Source organism: Megalops cyprinoides, chromosome 8 (assembly GCF_013368585.1).
Source record: "Megalops cyprinoides isolate fMegCyp1 chromosome 8, fMegCyp1.pri, whole genome shotgun sequence".
Lineage (NCBI taxonomy): Eukaryota > Metazoa > Chordata > Actinopteri > Elopiformes > Megalopidae > Megalops > Megalops cyprinoides.
In genome coordinates this window covers 2,043,529-2,059,657 of record NC_050590.1, presented here as the reverse complement: position 1 = coordinate 2,059,657, position 16,129 = coordinate 2,043,529, and the positions used below count along the sequence as shown (strand labels likewise).

The 16,129-nt window shown below is 46.6% G+C and overlaps 1 protein-coding gene across 3 annotated transcripts in view; it reads right to left on the bottom strand.

The window, feature by feature from the left end:
- Positions 1-16,129, bottom strand: part of LOC118781922 (myocyte-specific enhancer factor 2A-like) — a 50,182-nt gene that overhangs the window by 7,035 nt on the left and 27,018 nt on the right. For all 3 annotated transcript variants that reach the window (XM_036535067.1, XM_036535068.1, XM_036535069.1), the window contains exons 3-4: positions 12,746-12,880; positions 10,715-10,937 (exon numbers count right to left, since the gene is read on the bottom strand). In XM_036535067.1, the coding sequence (XP_036390960.1) occupies positions 10,715-10,937; positions 12,746-12,880 (358 nt within the window). The remainder of the gene's footprint in view (positions 1-10,714; positions 10,938-12,745; positions 12,881-16,129) is intronic.

Below are 16,129 nucleotides of genomic sequence, written 5' to 3'. Positions count from 1 at the left end.
ACAGCGACCATTCAGTTTTTGAAGCGGCCAATTTGTCACGCGACTCGTTTGGGTTCCTCCGTTATTTATATCTCTCTCCAAAAGTCAGTTTGCAGTTCACTTCCAGCAGTTCACACCCTCTGGAGATGCAAACAGACCCTTGGGCAATATTTCACTTGTCAGCAAGATTGCTTACCCTGTTTAGAGTTCTTTAGTAATGAACCCGCTTTCGTTTTCCTCTTTTTTTTCCCCTTTTTTTCGCAGAAGACGGAGTTTTAAATTTAAGGCAACCTCTTGTCCCCTGCCCTGGTAGAGTGGTTTCCTGTTGCAGCTTATGGCTGTGAAATCAGCTGCTGGCAGGAAACGGCAATTCCAGTGCGGGCTAAAAGAGAGGGAAACAGGTCTTCCCCCTCAAGCCCCTCCCCCTACAGGTCTTCCCCCTCAAGCCCCTTCCCCTACATGTCTTCCCCCTCAAGCCCCTCCCCCTACAGGTCAGCTGGATGAATCCCGCGTCCCAGGCCTGCGCCAGGGGCCCCTCTGATTGGTGGCCTTCACGTCCAGCTGAGCTCTTAATTAGCCAGGCTTGACTGAGTGGATCGGTGAACTGCATGCAATGTTAGTCCGGTGCTATAGAGGTGGCTGGTCATTTGACTCTCGGCGACACAGAAGAGCTGCTGCAGAATGGCCATATAAAACCAACTCCAAATTAAAACGTGTTCTGAAAGGCTTGTTACATAAGAACATAAGAAGAACATAAGAACATATGATGATGAGAACAGGCCATTCGGCCCAACTCAGCTCGCCATTACAAGGCTTCTCTGGTGATTTTGTGAGACAACAGGAACTCAGGGAAAGTGTTTGGATGGACACGCCAAATATTAGTAAATCAGATAGGTAACAGCCAGTGCCTGGTGTGTGTTTGTCATGTCTGAATAAATTCTTTCCCAACTGTTGATTTGTGGATGCTAACATTGACTTTTCCCCCCTCAAAGACAACAAATCTTATTTCACTGCATCCCAAAAGTCAAGTTAAGATGTTCAGGAAAACTCAAATCATCAGCGACAGGGGACGCCAGAATATCAACAAAGAGGAAACAGCAGAATCTGAGCGTGCTTAAGGTTGTGCAGGTAATTTCCCACTTGGAGAGATCTTGCACAAACTCCAGTCTCCACCTGTCAGCTTGATCCAAACGGCTGTTGATGAGTTCAGAAAGCTTCTGTCTCACAACGCTCTCTGATGACTGGAACATTCTACCGCCAAACCGACAGGTAAATTAGCGTGCGAATGTGGCTGGACGTGGTTTGGCAGACCTGCCGCTGAAGTCTGGCACACAGCAAACATGCAAATGAAAAAGGCCATTTCTTTTTTTTTGTTTTGTTTTGTTGTCATTTTTGATTCCCTGATAGAAACTGTATAATCACCGCTCTGTTTTACAGGCTCCCGCCATTCCAATTTACTTTGTTTGAAGCACAAAATAAAAACTCTCCTTAGTTCTCCCTTTGCTTCCGAGTGTGACTGAAGCGCAGCCACTCCCTTCAGCGCGAGAGTGACCGTGCCGTTTTTTTCCCCATAATTCTCTGCGGGAGGGCAGCTGGACAATGAGCTTCTTCCCAGCGAGGCGCTAAAAGCAGTCAGTTCATTAGCTAATGCCAAGGGCGGCTACAGCACACAGTCTCTAATGATAATGTACAATGTGATGACTCAGTCAGCTACTCCCTCCTTCACTGGAGAGTGCGGACTGCAGTTAACACTGCCCTGGAGCAAAAGCTACATTACCGTCGCCCACAAAGAAACTGAAAACTAGGTGAAGTAGAACTGTTTTTTTTCCTCTCTTTTTTTCCTGCAGACAGTGTAAGATAATATGAAATACAAACACGCTAAAATAGCTGTCACAAATGATTTAATCAAAAATACCCACATTGTATTCCTTTCAAGAATACCAAGGGTAAGATGGAGTGAAATGTGTACATAGACACTGTTCCTGGAGTGTAACACAATCACCCTACGTGACATTACCCAGAATTCCTTTCAGTCTCTCTCATCTGCACTGCCATGATTCTTTCTGCAAGTGCAGTATCGAGGTCATCAAAAGGCAAAACCTGGGACACGGGACGCAGGGGTGCGGCCCAGCAGGGACGGGCCTGACCAATCAGGGTGGGGAAGGAGGGGAAAAATCTCAACATTCTTATGATGACCTCACTGCTGTGATGTTATAGGGTGGAATCCATCCAATAGGAAAGATGACGATCAGTCACTGCCTGTTCTGTTTTGTTGGAAAGGGGAGGGAATCACCGCAGCATAGATCCACTGACCTTTCAATCATCTGGTGGAAGTTCAGTGTGTGGATCAACAGTAGTGAAAAATAGTTGAACCCTGCCTCCACTTATCTCTGTACTGTACCCTACCGTCTCTCGCCAGGCCCGCATATACCCTCATACTACACAATAACAACGCAACATAATGATCACCACTGGTATTTAAACACTAAATTAAAGGGAACTGCTCTGTCAAATAGGTCAAATATCCTTAGCTCCTTAATGTTGGAGGAAGTGTCACCTTTCATGTTATTCAGACAACATGATTTCTAACAGAGACCCACAAAGAATACCACAAAAAAAAAAAAAAAAAAAACTTGCTTAAAAAGTCACAAAATAACGTGCTCACTGCCACTGGAATGATCCCGGGTTTGCATTCCCTTCGGTGTGAATGGGTCGTTCAGTATTCTTTCAGTTTGGTTCTAAACCCAGCAGTGTCTGTCGGGGACGGTCCGCCGCTAAAACATCTAAAGGAACTGAGTTTTTAAAAGGGGACACATATGAATAATGAAAGCTGCCCTCTGGAACCACATTACGCAATGAATTGCCTTCGTACCGCAGATGTTTTGTACCAGTGCAGGAAAAACACTCCCTTAGACGCCTGAAATGGGTCTGCACTAGAACACATGGTTGGACTACTCGATAAAGAAACACAAGGAAAATGGATCAATTTCCAATTACATCTTTAATGAACAGGCTGAACAGCACCGATTCAGTGAGCACCGTCTATTGTTTGGGTTTCAGACACTTGATTAGAATAATGTGGACTTACGCCTTCAGACCGTTGCCAAGAGCTCAGAATCATATTTTACTCGGACAGCATGAAACCAAATAGCAGTTACAACGTGTCAGCGTGAGTTTAAACATTGTGCCCCGACCTTTGGGACGTCCACGAGCCTCATGTCACACACAGAGAGCTGACGGGCACGGAAACAGCACGCTTCTCGGCACATACAACAGACAATGCAAGAGTCCTGGGAGAGCCAGCAGCCCTACCAGGATTACTGAGGCAAGCCACACAGCTTCCAGGAGCATTGCGTAAGAGGGGCACTCACGAACCCCCACATCCCAACGGCTTTTCACTCAAAACACCGGCACTCTTTCACAGCACTGCAGAGTGCAGGGGTGGCATTGACGATTCTCACCCCAGAGGTTATGGGTTGCTGGAAGAGTCATCTGCTGCAATATTCAAATTAAACAAACTGCAGCTCTGCTAATAAACCCAGCTGTATGAACAGGGCAAAATGTGTGAGAAAAAGGTAAGCAAATAAATAACAGTGGCCGGTGTGTTTTTTAGTTTACATTAGGTGATAATTGTGGAGGGATACTTTGCGGCAACCTGTTCTGGTTGTGAGTTTATTTAATATCGCACAGCAAGCTTTGTCAGGACCTCAACCCTGAAGAGAGATTTTACTAGTATTTCAGTTTTTCTCTGACACGCTCTGCAATACATAAACACATAGAATACTTAGTAAAATACATTTACATTGTATTTAGTTGTTTAGCATATGATCCTATCCAAAGTGACTTGCACAGGTTACAGTTATTACTTATCTTCCATTTATACAGCTGGATATTTACTGAGGCAATTCTGGGTTAAGTAGCTTGCCCGAGGGTACAGCAGCAGTGTCCCAGTAGGGAATCGAACCAGCAACCTTTGAGTTACGAGCCCTGCTCCTTACCACATGACCACATGTCACACCACTGCTATCTAAAACTTGCACCTATGCCCATGAGAGGAAGCCAGAGCAGAAATTAAAGAGACCTAACAAGGAAGTACCTAAGCCTGAAACGCTCACCCTTACCGACATACTCTCCCTCATGGCGGATAAAGATGTGAGGTAGGCCCCGTACGGTACTCTGAGAGGCACAGCCCGGGGACAGCCAGCTCACATCCTGTCTGTGCCAATCACCTCCAGGAGTGAGGACACATGGCACAGAGCCAAAGAGGTGAACAGACAGAGCTGTGTCCTCCGCACTAACCCTGAACCACACTGCCGCACCTGCGGTGGAGTGCAGAGGAGCATCTCAATGTGTGCAAGACAGGTACTAGAGGTGTCCTGGGGATATATTTCGGCTATACTCAAGTACCAATACCAAGACAAAACGTGTTGTAATATACGTTTTGCTGTTGTTGCTGTTCAGCCCTAGAACGTATTGGTAATATAATTAAAATATTTTAATATATATTAAGATATATTAATATATACAAATCAGAAATTAATTGCAATATACCAAAATGGCATTACTTTACATATTTTCAATTTTTTTTAAAATTTTTTATTTTGTAGAGCTAAAAATATATTTTCTAAAATATATTCTAAATATATTGCATATTCTAAATATAATGCATATTGTATGGGTATTTGTACCATACACGATGGACACTGCAAATGTATATGAAATGGAAATGTTTAAGAGGTGTGCAGGAGACGTTCTGTGGGCTGGTTTTGTGAGGACGAGGAGCACAATTTTCATGAAACAATGACTTCATTTCCCAAGGCTAGAAGAAGGAAGTAGCTCTCTCTCTCTCTCTCTCTCTCTCTCTCTCTCTCTCTCTCTCTCTCTCTCTCACACACTCCCTCCCCCTCTCCTTTCTCTCTCTCTCTCTCTCTCTCTCTCTCTCTCTCTGAAGATAAGAGTCTGCAGATTTGCTGGGATTAGAGACGGGATCAGGGATGCCATTGCCTGAGTTGAATCGCTCAGCCAGAGCAGATTCCAGAACAGAGAGTGAGAGAGGGAGAGAGACCCAAGGCACGTTAACGGCTGCCTGGGCCAAGGGCCGCTCCTGTCCCCACAACAGCCGGCAGGAACCAGCAGATATGCAAAGAATCTTCCATTCATGCACATTTCTACGTTTGGCAAAGTAATTTTTGATTGGCCCCTCCCTTTTTTTCACGCCAATTTCGGAATCACCAATTGGTCATGTCCTGTACCACTCACTGTTACTCCTCCCACTCCCACACAGGAAATACGGGACATGCATCTGTACTTTTATTTCCCACAATGCTAACAGCTTGTACACGCACACCTCCAATTCTCTTCCCCACAATGCTAACAGCGCGTACATGCACACCTCCAATTCTCTTCCCCACAATGCTAACAGCTTGTACACGCACACCTCCAGTTCTCTTTCCCACAATGCTAACAGTGCGTACACGCACACCTCCAGTTCTCTTTCCCACAATGCTAACAGTGCGTACACGCACACCTCCAGTTCTATTTCCCACAATGCTAACAGTGCGTACATGCACACCTCCAATTCTCTTCCCCACAATGCAAACAGCGCGTACATGCACACCTCCAATTCTCTTCCCCACAATGCAAACAGCGCGTACACGCACACCTCCAATTCTCTTTCCCACAATTCTAACAGCTCACACCACAACTGACACAGTGCACTACAGTACACTGGAGGTGTGAGTCATCTTTTACTGAAGACAACGAGTTGGTGTGGAAGTGTGCTGGCTGTATACTGTGTCACTGAGAGCCCATTGAGAATCACGACACCCTGCCTGTTCTGTCTTCCAGCAATAAATCACAACAAATTAATTCCCAGAAACAGTTACATAATATCTACCACCAACAACATAAATAAATATTATTCTTGCCACAGCTCTAAAATCTACAATGGCTGCTAGCTTGTTATTAACGTACAGATTTTGAAGAGTCTGATAACACCTTTTCAGGGCATTTCCTTTTGTCAGACGCACGCCCACCGCCTGAAAATGTCTGTCCCCGTTCAGGGAAAGCATGCAGAGATGCATGCGGAGGCTCTAGATGACGAGGGCTACGGCTACATCCACAGTCAGACCACCTGACACAGAGCAGAGGAAGAGCTGCCCTCATCAGCGCGTTACACATAACACGGTGCCGGGTGCATTTCTGCTAAAAGTCATACAGACGGGGCTAGTGCCATGTGATCAACTCCTGACATATCATTCAGTGGCTCTAACAGTGGTGGCCAACTTATGGGCTACAATTTAATATTAATGCAAATTTTGTCTACCACATCTGTATTCACATTCTACTGCTGATCACCTGCACAGACTTTGACCGAATCTCAGCTTTAGCTGCATTTCATGGGCAGAGTGTCGTGCCCAAGCCCTGCTGTAGGATATTGGCACATGGGGAAAATTAAGGTTGTGCATCTGTGGGGGATGGCAGGCCGCAGATGGGTGGGGAAGGGGTTAACACACACCCGCCCGGGTCTCTCTCGCGTGGCAGGCGGCCGCTGTGCACCCCAGGGGCGCGGCCCAAATTCCTCCTCACCCTGCCGGGCCAGGCATCCAGCACCCTCTCACTGCCCATATAAGGACCGCCGTGGTGGTCACAGAAACAGGTGCACCTGTCAGGGGAGGGGAGGAAGGCTCTAGAGGAAGAGGGGGGTGGAGGTGGGGGGGCGGGGGGAGCGGGGGTGGGATGAGATCAGCTTTAAAGGAAATGCTGCTTGCATTCACCAGCAGCATGGGGGCTGCAGCAACCGCGGGAGCGACATTTCCTCATCGCATTAACCCTTCAGCATCCGATACGAAACCACGCTGAGGCAGCACTTCTGAAGATCAGATCAGCGCAGGGCTCTGGTACTACCAACAGGCAGAGAGGCACTAACTACACCACTGATCAATAAGACAAAGACTGCATAGTGTTTAGTAAAGTCTGAAACTTCCATCCTGGATACAAACTAAGAATAATAACAATAATTCACCTGTTTCCCAATATCACACAAAGATCAGGATCAAGATTTACTCTGAGCATTGTGTGACACTGTGACACAGGGTTTAAGATGTATGCATTTGAAATAAAAGACAAAGCACCCAGGACAAAGTCCCATTATGTCCTATCATGACATCATTCAACCCATCAGTCTTTCCCGTAATGCTCTTTTCAAAATAGGACAGGCTAAGTAGGAACTGTAGAAAACCCTGGGTCTAGCTGCTGTCAGGAAGAAATAATCAGACGCACGCCCTGGAGGGCGTCCTTGGCTGCATTGTGTGCACAGTGGTAGCAGGATGGAGAGATTAGTCCTGCCCTGATTCCCTTCCTCTCTGATACCTACCCTCATCCATCAGCAGCACAACCCTCCCCCCCAACGCCAGGAGTGTCCCCTCACGCTTGCTGTACAATTCATCTGGCCTGTGACACCGCGGAGGGAACGAGCCTTTGATGTTGCGCACACGTTGTCTCTGGTGGCGGGTGCAATCTGTCATTTAGGCCCCACTGGCAGGGAGCACCTCAGGCAGCCCTAGCGACTGCAGAGCTGGGGGTTGCAGGGTTAGGGTTAGGGTTAGGGTTAGCGCCAAGTTCATAGGAGGGATGGACCTGTCCAATGCGTTCCTGAAACACGACATAATCAGACAGAAGACTACCAGGTGTGACAGGACCCGTGGAGGCAGCTAACGCTCCCTGGAGGGCTAACCCACTGGTCTAGACCCTGCACTGCCTGGCACTGGGAAGACTATAATATCCAGCATGCCACCTGATGAGACACACGAAACGATACTTTACACTTACGTTTTAATAATCTGGCAGACGCTTTGATCCCAAAGTGGTTTGCAAAGTATGAGCACAAAGGGTGTAGATAGATGAGCATGAATGTAGAAACAGGACGCCGTTGAGTCAGTCCCAACAGCGCCGAGACCACAAGCACGCATTTGATTCAACACATTTAGCGCTATGCAACATCTCCATTATTTTTCACACAAAAAAACTAGACCACCTGTAGATTTCTACTAAAGATGTGCATCCGACTCATTTGATCTTCAGATATTGTGCAGCTCACAAAATCAAATATCCGAGACACTGTAACTTGCTTCCAGTTCTCCCTCCAGGCCCTCCATGACTCCTTCTGAATGAACGACAACCCAAAGAGATCTGTGACACGTCACACTATCCCACAGGAAAACATCCACAAATGATCGGACTTCATGCAGGGCTCTTGGGTCCACTTCATTATTTTTTATTACATGCATTTAGCAGACACTCTGATCCAGAGCAACTACCAGCATGAGACAACAAACGATACAAGCAACAGTGTCAGACCTAAAAACACTAGACCAGCTAAAAACACTCCCAGTCCAGCAAGCACATTCACAACACCATTCAAACATCACCACAAGTTAACTTGTGCTTGAAACTAGACAGTCAATGAAACTATGGGAAGTACATGGCAATACTACAACTAAGTAAGCAGTAAGCAGCACTAGTACAAGCCAGAGGTGCTATGTCATTACATGACATTATTGTCATTGAGCAGATGTTCTTATTAAGAGCGACTTACAATTTTATCCATATATACAGCTGGATAGTTACTGAGGCAGTTGAGGGTTAAGTACCTAGCCCAAGGGTACAACAGCAGTGCCCCGGGGGAAACTAAGCAAGCAACCTTTTGGATATGAGCCCTGCTCCTTACCACGACACCATACTTTTTTGTCAAAGAAAAAACCGTGATGCTGTGATATTTGTGCTTCATCTTATTATTAATCATAATCCAGACCAAAAGTTTTTGAAGAGGATAGGATTTGAACCCGTGTGTGCAGAGCACAACAGATTAGCAATCCATTACGTTAAATCACATTCATTTAGCAGATGCTCTCAATATCCAGAGTGACTTCTGGAACAAGAGCACATAAGTGTAGCCTTCCAAGTTAACACCATTCAAGCACCGCGCACGAACCACACAGGCTGAAATACCGGATTGTGCACGTTTCCACATTCTACAGCAATGCTGTGCAGGGCAAATGATGATGACCGTGGGTGCACTGTGGCTGCAGCTTGCCGTGCGCACTTGCTAGCTGTGAGCATTTGGGTCTGTGTGGTGAGAGGGGGGTGAGTTGGCAATACCACAGCACTGCTACACTGAGGCGTAGCTACAGACAGCTAAAGACAGCTTTGCTGCTGTTTCCTCTGAGAGTAAACACAATGCTCTCGGCCCACGGAGAGAATTAAAAATAAACAAAAAAATATTCAATAAAAACTTAAATATTTATTTTAAACAATAAATATTTGAGTTTTTCTGGAACAGGAAATAGCAAATCTGTACCTTTCAACGACCGCCATGCTATTCAGCAAGCGCGGTGTTTAATCAGAGTGTCTGCACATACCCGCATTCGAAAGAGAAAATCGTGACAGCTGAAAGAGGCTCCGATTTGTGCAACAGAGAGAAGCTAAACCCGTGTCATTCCCATTAGAGGACTTCCCACCTCCTCTGCCTTACAAAAGTGTATCTAATTCTATCAGACAGCCACCAAAACATTTATCTCATCGGCTGTCATGTGGGGAAAAAAATAGCAAGCACCTAGAGACCTGTTTTACTTTTGCACGTAAAGGCAAATATCAACAGGACATTCAGATACCAAAACTCTTAACTACGCTTAACTTTAAATACTCTGTGATAGAAAACAGCAGTTAGAACTTTTTTCCTTTCAAGCAGTGGATGTTGAGCACTAGGAGTGATTCAAGGAAATATGTCCAAAACAATTTGCACTTTCCTGCACTTCTTAACACCAGATAGCCGTGACCTAAGGCAGCCAAGATAATGCTTTTGGAGAGGGAGAAAAATCTGCTCAACCCAGAAAGAGGTATCTTTCTCTGAGCTTTACAGCTCTGTATTTCTCACCACCATGAGCACGTTCTATACTGCTCTGGTGGGACCAGGTCCTGGCAGCTGTGATAACACCATGGTTACCTGGAGGACAGGTGAATGGGTGGGGGAAAACCTGGGTACAGGGCTCTCTCCGTCATAAGCCCCTCAAATACAAATCACATCCAAAGCCAAATTTAAACTCAAATTCAAATAATCACAGAACTAAAGCTAAGGCACGTCTTCACAGAAGACAGGTAACAGAGTCAAACTGAAAATAAAAATAAAATAAAATAACTGCCCTAGTTCAAAGGCCTGACGTTGCTGGAACCCAGAGCACGGGCATCTGTGTGCAGTCTGCACCCACGGCTCACACCAGTGCTTTTCATTCATCTGGCTGCTGCAAAGCTCCTCCAGAGGTGCGAATGAGAATCATTTCACACCTTTGTGAAGATAAGCACGCAGACAGCTTTTTGTTTTGTGTTTCTGTGACCACACTGAAGCATGTGATCCAGAGGAATTGGCCTCCTGACTTTTTGACTTGCCGGTGACATAAAAAAGTGAACATGTTTGTCATCTTTGGAGCAAAAACGTTTAAGATGCATCTGTAAAAATATTAAGATGTACCTGTAAAAATATATGTTTTATTTTTACACTGCATACAGGCAAAATCTGTAGGAAGCCTGTCTGAATTTTCAGTGTAAAATAAAATCCTCCAAATATATAAGAAAGCACCCTTGAGAATCAGACACTCCTCTGTGGGCAGGGAAAAGACAGATGTGCCTTCAGCTGTGCTTTCAGCTGAGGACACACACAGGTGTGACTCGTCACGCTTACCTGCACTGCCGGTGCTGGGGGGCCGCTGGGGGGCCGCGGGGGACACCACGTTCCTATGGAGGGAGCCCTGGGGAGGGGAGAGCATCCCGCCGTCGCCTAGCGATGCAACAGCCGCCAGGGTCTGGGCACCCAGGGGGTGGCTGGGGTTGTAGGACAGGGGGTTGGGGTTGGTTACAGGCACCGCCACATGCATGGAGAAGTTCTGCTGGGGCAGGGCGGTCGGCTGGAGAGAGAGAGAGAAAGAGAGAGGGGGAGAGCGAGAGAGGGAGAGCGAGAGGGGGGGGGGGCAGAGAGGGAGAGAAAAAGAGACACAGAGAGAGGGAGAGAGAGAGAGAGAGAGAGAGAGAGAGAGAGGGAGAGAGAGAGAGAGAGAGAGAGAGAGGGAGAGCGAGAGGGGGGGGGGCAGAGAGGGAGAGAAAAAGAGACACAGAGAGAGGGAGAGAGAGAGAGAGAGAGGGAGTGAGAGAGAGAGAGAGACAGAGAGAGGGAGAGAGAGAGGGAGAGAGAGAGGGGGAGGGAGAGAGACAGAGAGAAGGAGAGAGGGAGAGAGAGGGAGAGAGGGAGAGAGAGAGGGAGTGAGAGAGAGAGAGGGAGTGAGAGAGAGAGAGAGAGACAGAGAGAGGGAGAGAGGAAGAGAGAGAGTGAGAGAGACAGAGAGAGGGAGAGAGGAAGAGAGAGAGTGAGAGAGACAGAGAGAGGGAGAGAGAGAGAGAGAGAGAGAGAGGGAGAGAGGGTCAATCGCCTGGGCAAACGATGGTGGATACAGGCACTAGCCTGCACTGACAGGTCTCCTCTCAAGCAGCTCTCGAGCTTTCCCCAGGACAAATCTGCAGGTTTTCAAGCTGTGCAAAATCCAAATGATCTACTGTATGAATTGAGAAAGGCCCAAAATACAGGATGTGTACATTGTTTAGATATAAATGCAAAGGTTACTTGTATAATAGTACCTTGGCCTATGTGTTAAATATGTAAGAATGGGGGAAGTTAGAGGGGTTCAAAAAAGGTCAAGTTTTCTTTTGCCAAACCCGTAGCTCAGGGAGAGACATACCTGTGGGAATGAACACTTTTGCAGAAGTGAAACACATCCTTTAAAATGTTCTGGAATCACGCAGGTTGTTGCACTTTTTAACACAAGGTCAGTCCTACATCTCAATACATTTTTTGCAACAAATCAGTTTTGATTACAAAATATGCCAGTGATTGAGGGTCTGATTTAGTGTATTAAGTGTAGGAAGTGAGCTGCGGAATTTGCATTGCAATGGCCAATACATACTCACCATTATTTTTGGTATTAATCATTACCATCATAACTGCAATACAAATTTCCATTCCGCGCCATTGCCCTCACAGGAAGTGGAAAGGACATGTCATTGGGTTTAAATCCAGGGGAGAGACGGCCTAGCCCCCCTGTCTCATGACCCGGGCACGTGGCCCTGTGCATCTCCATCCATCTCCAGACCCGCTGGGTGAGAAAACAACCACGCCCTCCACAGCAAAAGTGACTCTCAATGCCTGAGACAGCAGAAACCCTCCAGTCTGTCCAGAGGAGGGTTTCCACTACCTCAGGCATTGAACTGGTTTTCTTCCAGTTTTTAGCTTAAACAACTTAACTAAACAAACTTAAACAATGGCTCTCTGATCTCTTCCTCTGAATGTAAAGTTTCACTTTTTCAGTTCCTCTCCTAGCGCTTGATGGATGAGAAGTGAAAGAGACTTCCCAGAGTCATAAAGCTTATGTCATCTCCACATGGGTCACACCTCTCCACACAACATCTTATCAGGGTGTGACAACATGCTAAGCAACGAACACGTGAGGAGAAGAAACGCATTTCCTCTTAACTGTAAAGAGTGATGATCAGACAGGCCACGCTGCTGTTGGCTGGGGGGGGTTGGGGGAGGGGGGGAGAAGACGGTGGGCTATGTCGAGAGTGGGCATTTATTAATTGAAGGAAACAGGAAAACCAAAAAAAGAGAAAAGCTCTGTTTTTCCCGCCACAAAGACAAGCCAAAAAAATCACTGCGTCTACTTACGATTTTATGATTCCTCATCATATTGTCAAACTCCTCGTTAATTTTTTTGTATTTCTCCTCCGTGTGGGGGGTGAGGACGTAGGAGGCGTCGGGGTCTGGGCTGTCACAGCCTCTGTGCTCCTTCTTGTTTAGCGCCTGCGGTGAACAGAGACACGGGACAGCAGTCAACACACAGGCGGAGAGACGGAGGGAGGACTTACACCACAGCACTCGCACATCACATCGCTCTCTGTGCCTCGCTCCCCAAAAGTGTGCCTCCACCAGGAGGCTGTGCCCCAAACAATCATCCGGATTTGAGCTGGCACACTCAGTATGGCTTTTAAGGCTTAATTTCTTAAATAAAATCGGTCAATTCACACACATATGCACCCAGTGTGAATATGAATATGCAATAACTACTTGGGGGTGAATGATACTTAGTTGGACCTGAAACAGAAGGCATGGCAAAGCAAAACTCCCATCCAACAGAACTGAGCACCATCTAATAACACTAAACAGTCACATACTGTAGCTGCAGTTAAAACCTTCTAAATATGTTAAAACAAATGCAAATTATTAATCATTCATAGAACATGATACACTTCTCTGCTTCAGTCAGTGGTAAGGAATAGAGCTTGTAACTGAAAGGTTGCCGGTTCGATTCCCTGTTAGGGGATTGCTGCTGTACCCTTGGACAAGGTACTTAACCCAGAATTTCCTCAGTAAATATCCAGCTGTATAAATGGATAACACATAAGAATTGTAACCTATGTAAGTGGCTCTAGATAAGAGTGTCTGCTAACTGACAATAATGTAATGTAATGTGCCATCATGCCTGTCTGTGATAGTGGATGGAGCCAATTTACTTGTAGTGGCTGGTATTTCAGGGCAGTACGAAGCTGAGGAGGACAAGGACAGTGACAATGTCACTCCTCACACTTTCGTGCCTCAGAGACATCGACAGCAGGAGAAACTGAACCCCCACCTCCCTCCACCCCGTCTCTTTACATTTGTGAATCTGGGCACGCTTCATTATATTTCAGTTACCATAGGCCACGCAGCTGCAGGGTGTTGAGGAATGTGTGAAAAACTTTATTAGCACAACCGGTCAAAAACACTGACAGGGGCCTTGACTCTCTGATGATTACACCCATTATGCAACATGTCTCTTCCTCAGGCCAGTGGGGAGGTCATACAGCCTCATCCTGTCTGGCCCATATATGTTATATTTCACCTAAACAGGCCCAGCAGTGTAGCAGAGCGGTAAGGAGCAGGGCTTGTAACCGAAAGGTTGCTGGTTTGATTTCACTAAAACTATAACCTGTGTAAGTGGCTTTGGGTAAGAGCATCTGCTAAATGACAATAATGTAATGTAATTACAAGAAATAATGAGAGGGCATTTCGGTTTGTTTTGGAGCATGTTTGGTAAAGATTTAGCCACAGACAAGACTCGCAACACCATTAAATCTCTCAACATCTAGTTAACAAGCTTCGCAGCCCAGCACACCACCCTCCTCACATCAGACTCCTTTGTACTATCTGAAAATAAATGCTTTTCCCCTGTTTTCTCCAGTATCCTTTCTGTATGACACATTTCAGAGAGCAGTCCTTTGACAAGACTCCATGGTGAGGGGGTGATCTCGGGGTGCTGGTCCTGCCATCACTAATTACCATGTCCTCTGTTAGGAGACAGAGGCATGGCGTTTGATCCGGAGACACGCGATGTGTATTCGAATACAAACGCTGGAGACAAGCGATGTGTATTCAAATACAAAGCGATGTTGCTACATCCAACCGGAGCCAAACAGCGCCTCTTGTGAACCCTATGGAGCAAATTAGGTTACAGGGCTCAGGAAATACCCAATGAGAGAGGGAGCTGTTTAGCTATGCACAGCTCCACAAGACCAATCAGAAACAGCACCCCCACTGGTTATCATAACTCATATGCAAATGTGACTGCTATTAACTGTATAAAACATGAACTGAATTCTATACCTGTTGAACTTTTGCTACATGCTGATGTTCCCGCGGCCGGCTGTGCTAATAAACCTTCCTGTCTTTTGCTCCGAACATCGAATCTGCTTCTTTGTCGTAACAAAACACTTTTTGGTGTTCCGGACGTTGACTAACACCTCCCAGACCCCAACACACATACACACACACACACATACAGACACACACATATGCACACACACAGACCCCCAACACACACACACATACACACATACACATACACACACATACACACATACACACATACACATACAGACACACACATATGCACACACACACAGACCCCCAACACACACACAGATACACACATACACATACACACACATACACACATACACACACATACACACACACACATACATATGTGCTACACACCTTTCCAATCCCACTCAGGGTAAAGCCACTGGACTCAGGTGTACTGAGGTAAGAGAAAACAGGTGTGCCAGGGACAGAGAAGAGCAGGTGTCCCTGGACTCTGACACTGTCTAACAGACACACAGTTTCACTTGAATGGTGTCAGTAGGAAGTAAAATGTGGCATAACTACTTTAGGCCTGCTTGAATGCCCACTCCTTCGCGGAGTATATTTTGGTCCGCTGTCTGGTGGGTTTTTCTCTCTCGCTGAGATAACGCCCTCCTGGACTCATTTCCTGTTTACCACACTGCTCTGTGCACCCTCCCGCCAGACTGCGGCCGATCCGATCGCAAACTGCAAATTACAGTCCCAACCTGCTCATTATCTGGGCCGCGCGGCGGTCAGGGCAGGCGTGTCCGCGTGAGACGGGCGGGGCCGCAGGCACGGCCGCAAGGCCCCCGCAAGGCGAGCCGCGCCCAGTCCAGTCCCGCCACCGCCGCCGGGCAGGGCGGGGCTGCTGTGGAAACCTACTGGTGACCTCGGCGATCAGGTCACACCGTGAAGCACGTCACGTCACAACACACCCAGACTTGCAGGACTCCTCATACAGCATTCAGCTCCCAGTCAGACTGGACAACATGCCAGGTAACTGATCAACACCAAGGGATACAAAGCCTGAGAAAAACAGAATCACATCCCTGTCATAAATACACACGGAAACTGCATTTTGATTGATTTATTTTACAGTTTATCCTTTAAACAAATAGATTTATTTTACAGTTTATCCTTTAAATAATAAAGCTGGACAAACAGAACTTAAAAATCTCCCTGTCCAGCTGCACCGAGAACGGGACAGCTGCATAATGCTCCCGTGACAAAACTTCTCAGAGAGTCAGCGTCTTAAAAAGAGAGCGTGCTGCCTCTGCAGACTCTACACACAGCACATAGCCATTGGACGCTCTGTGCAAAACGAGTCCTTCCCCGTGTTAGCGGTGAGTGTTTTAAGGCATCGGACAGCAGGGCTCCAATTCCCTCATA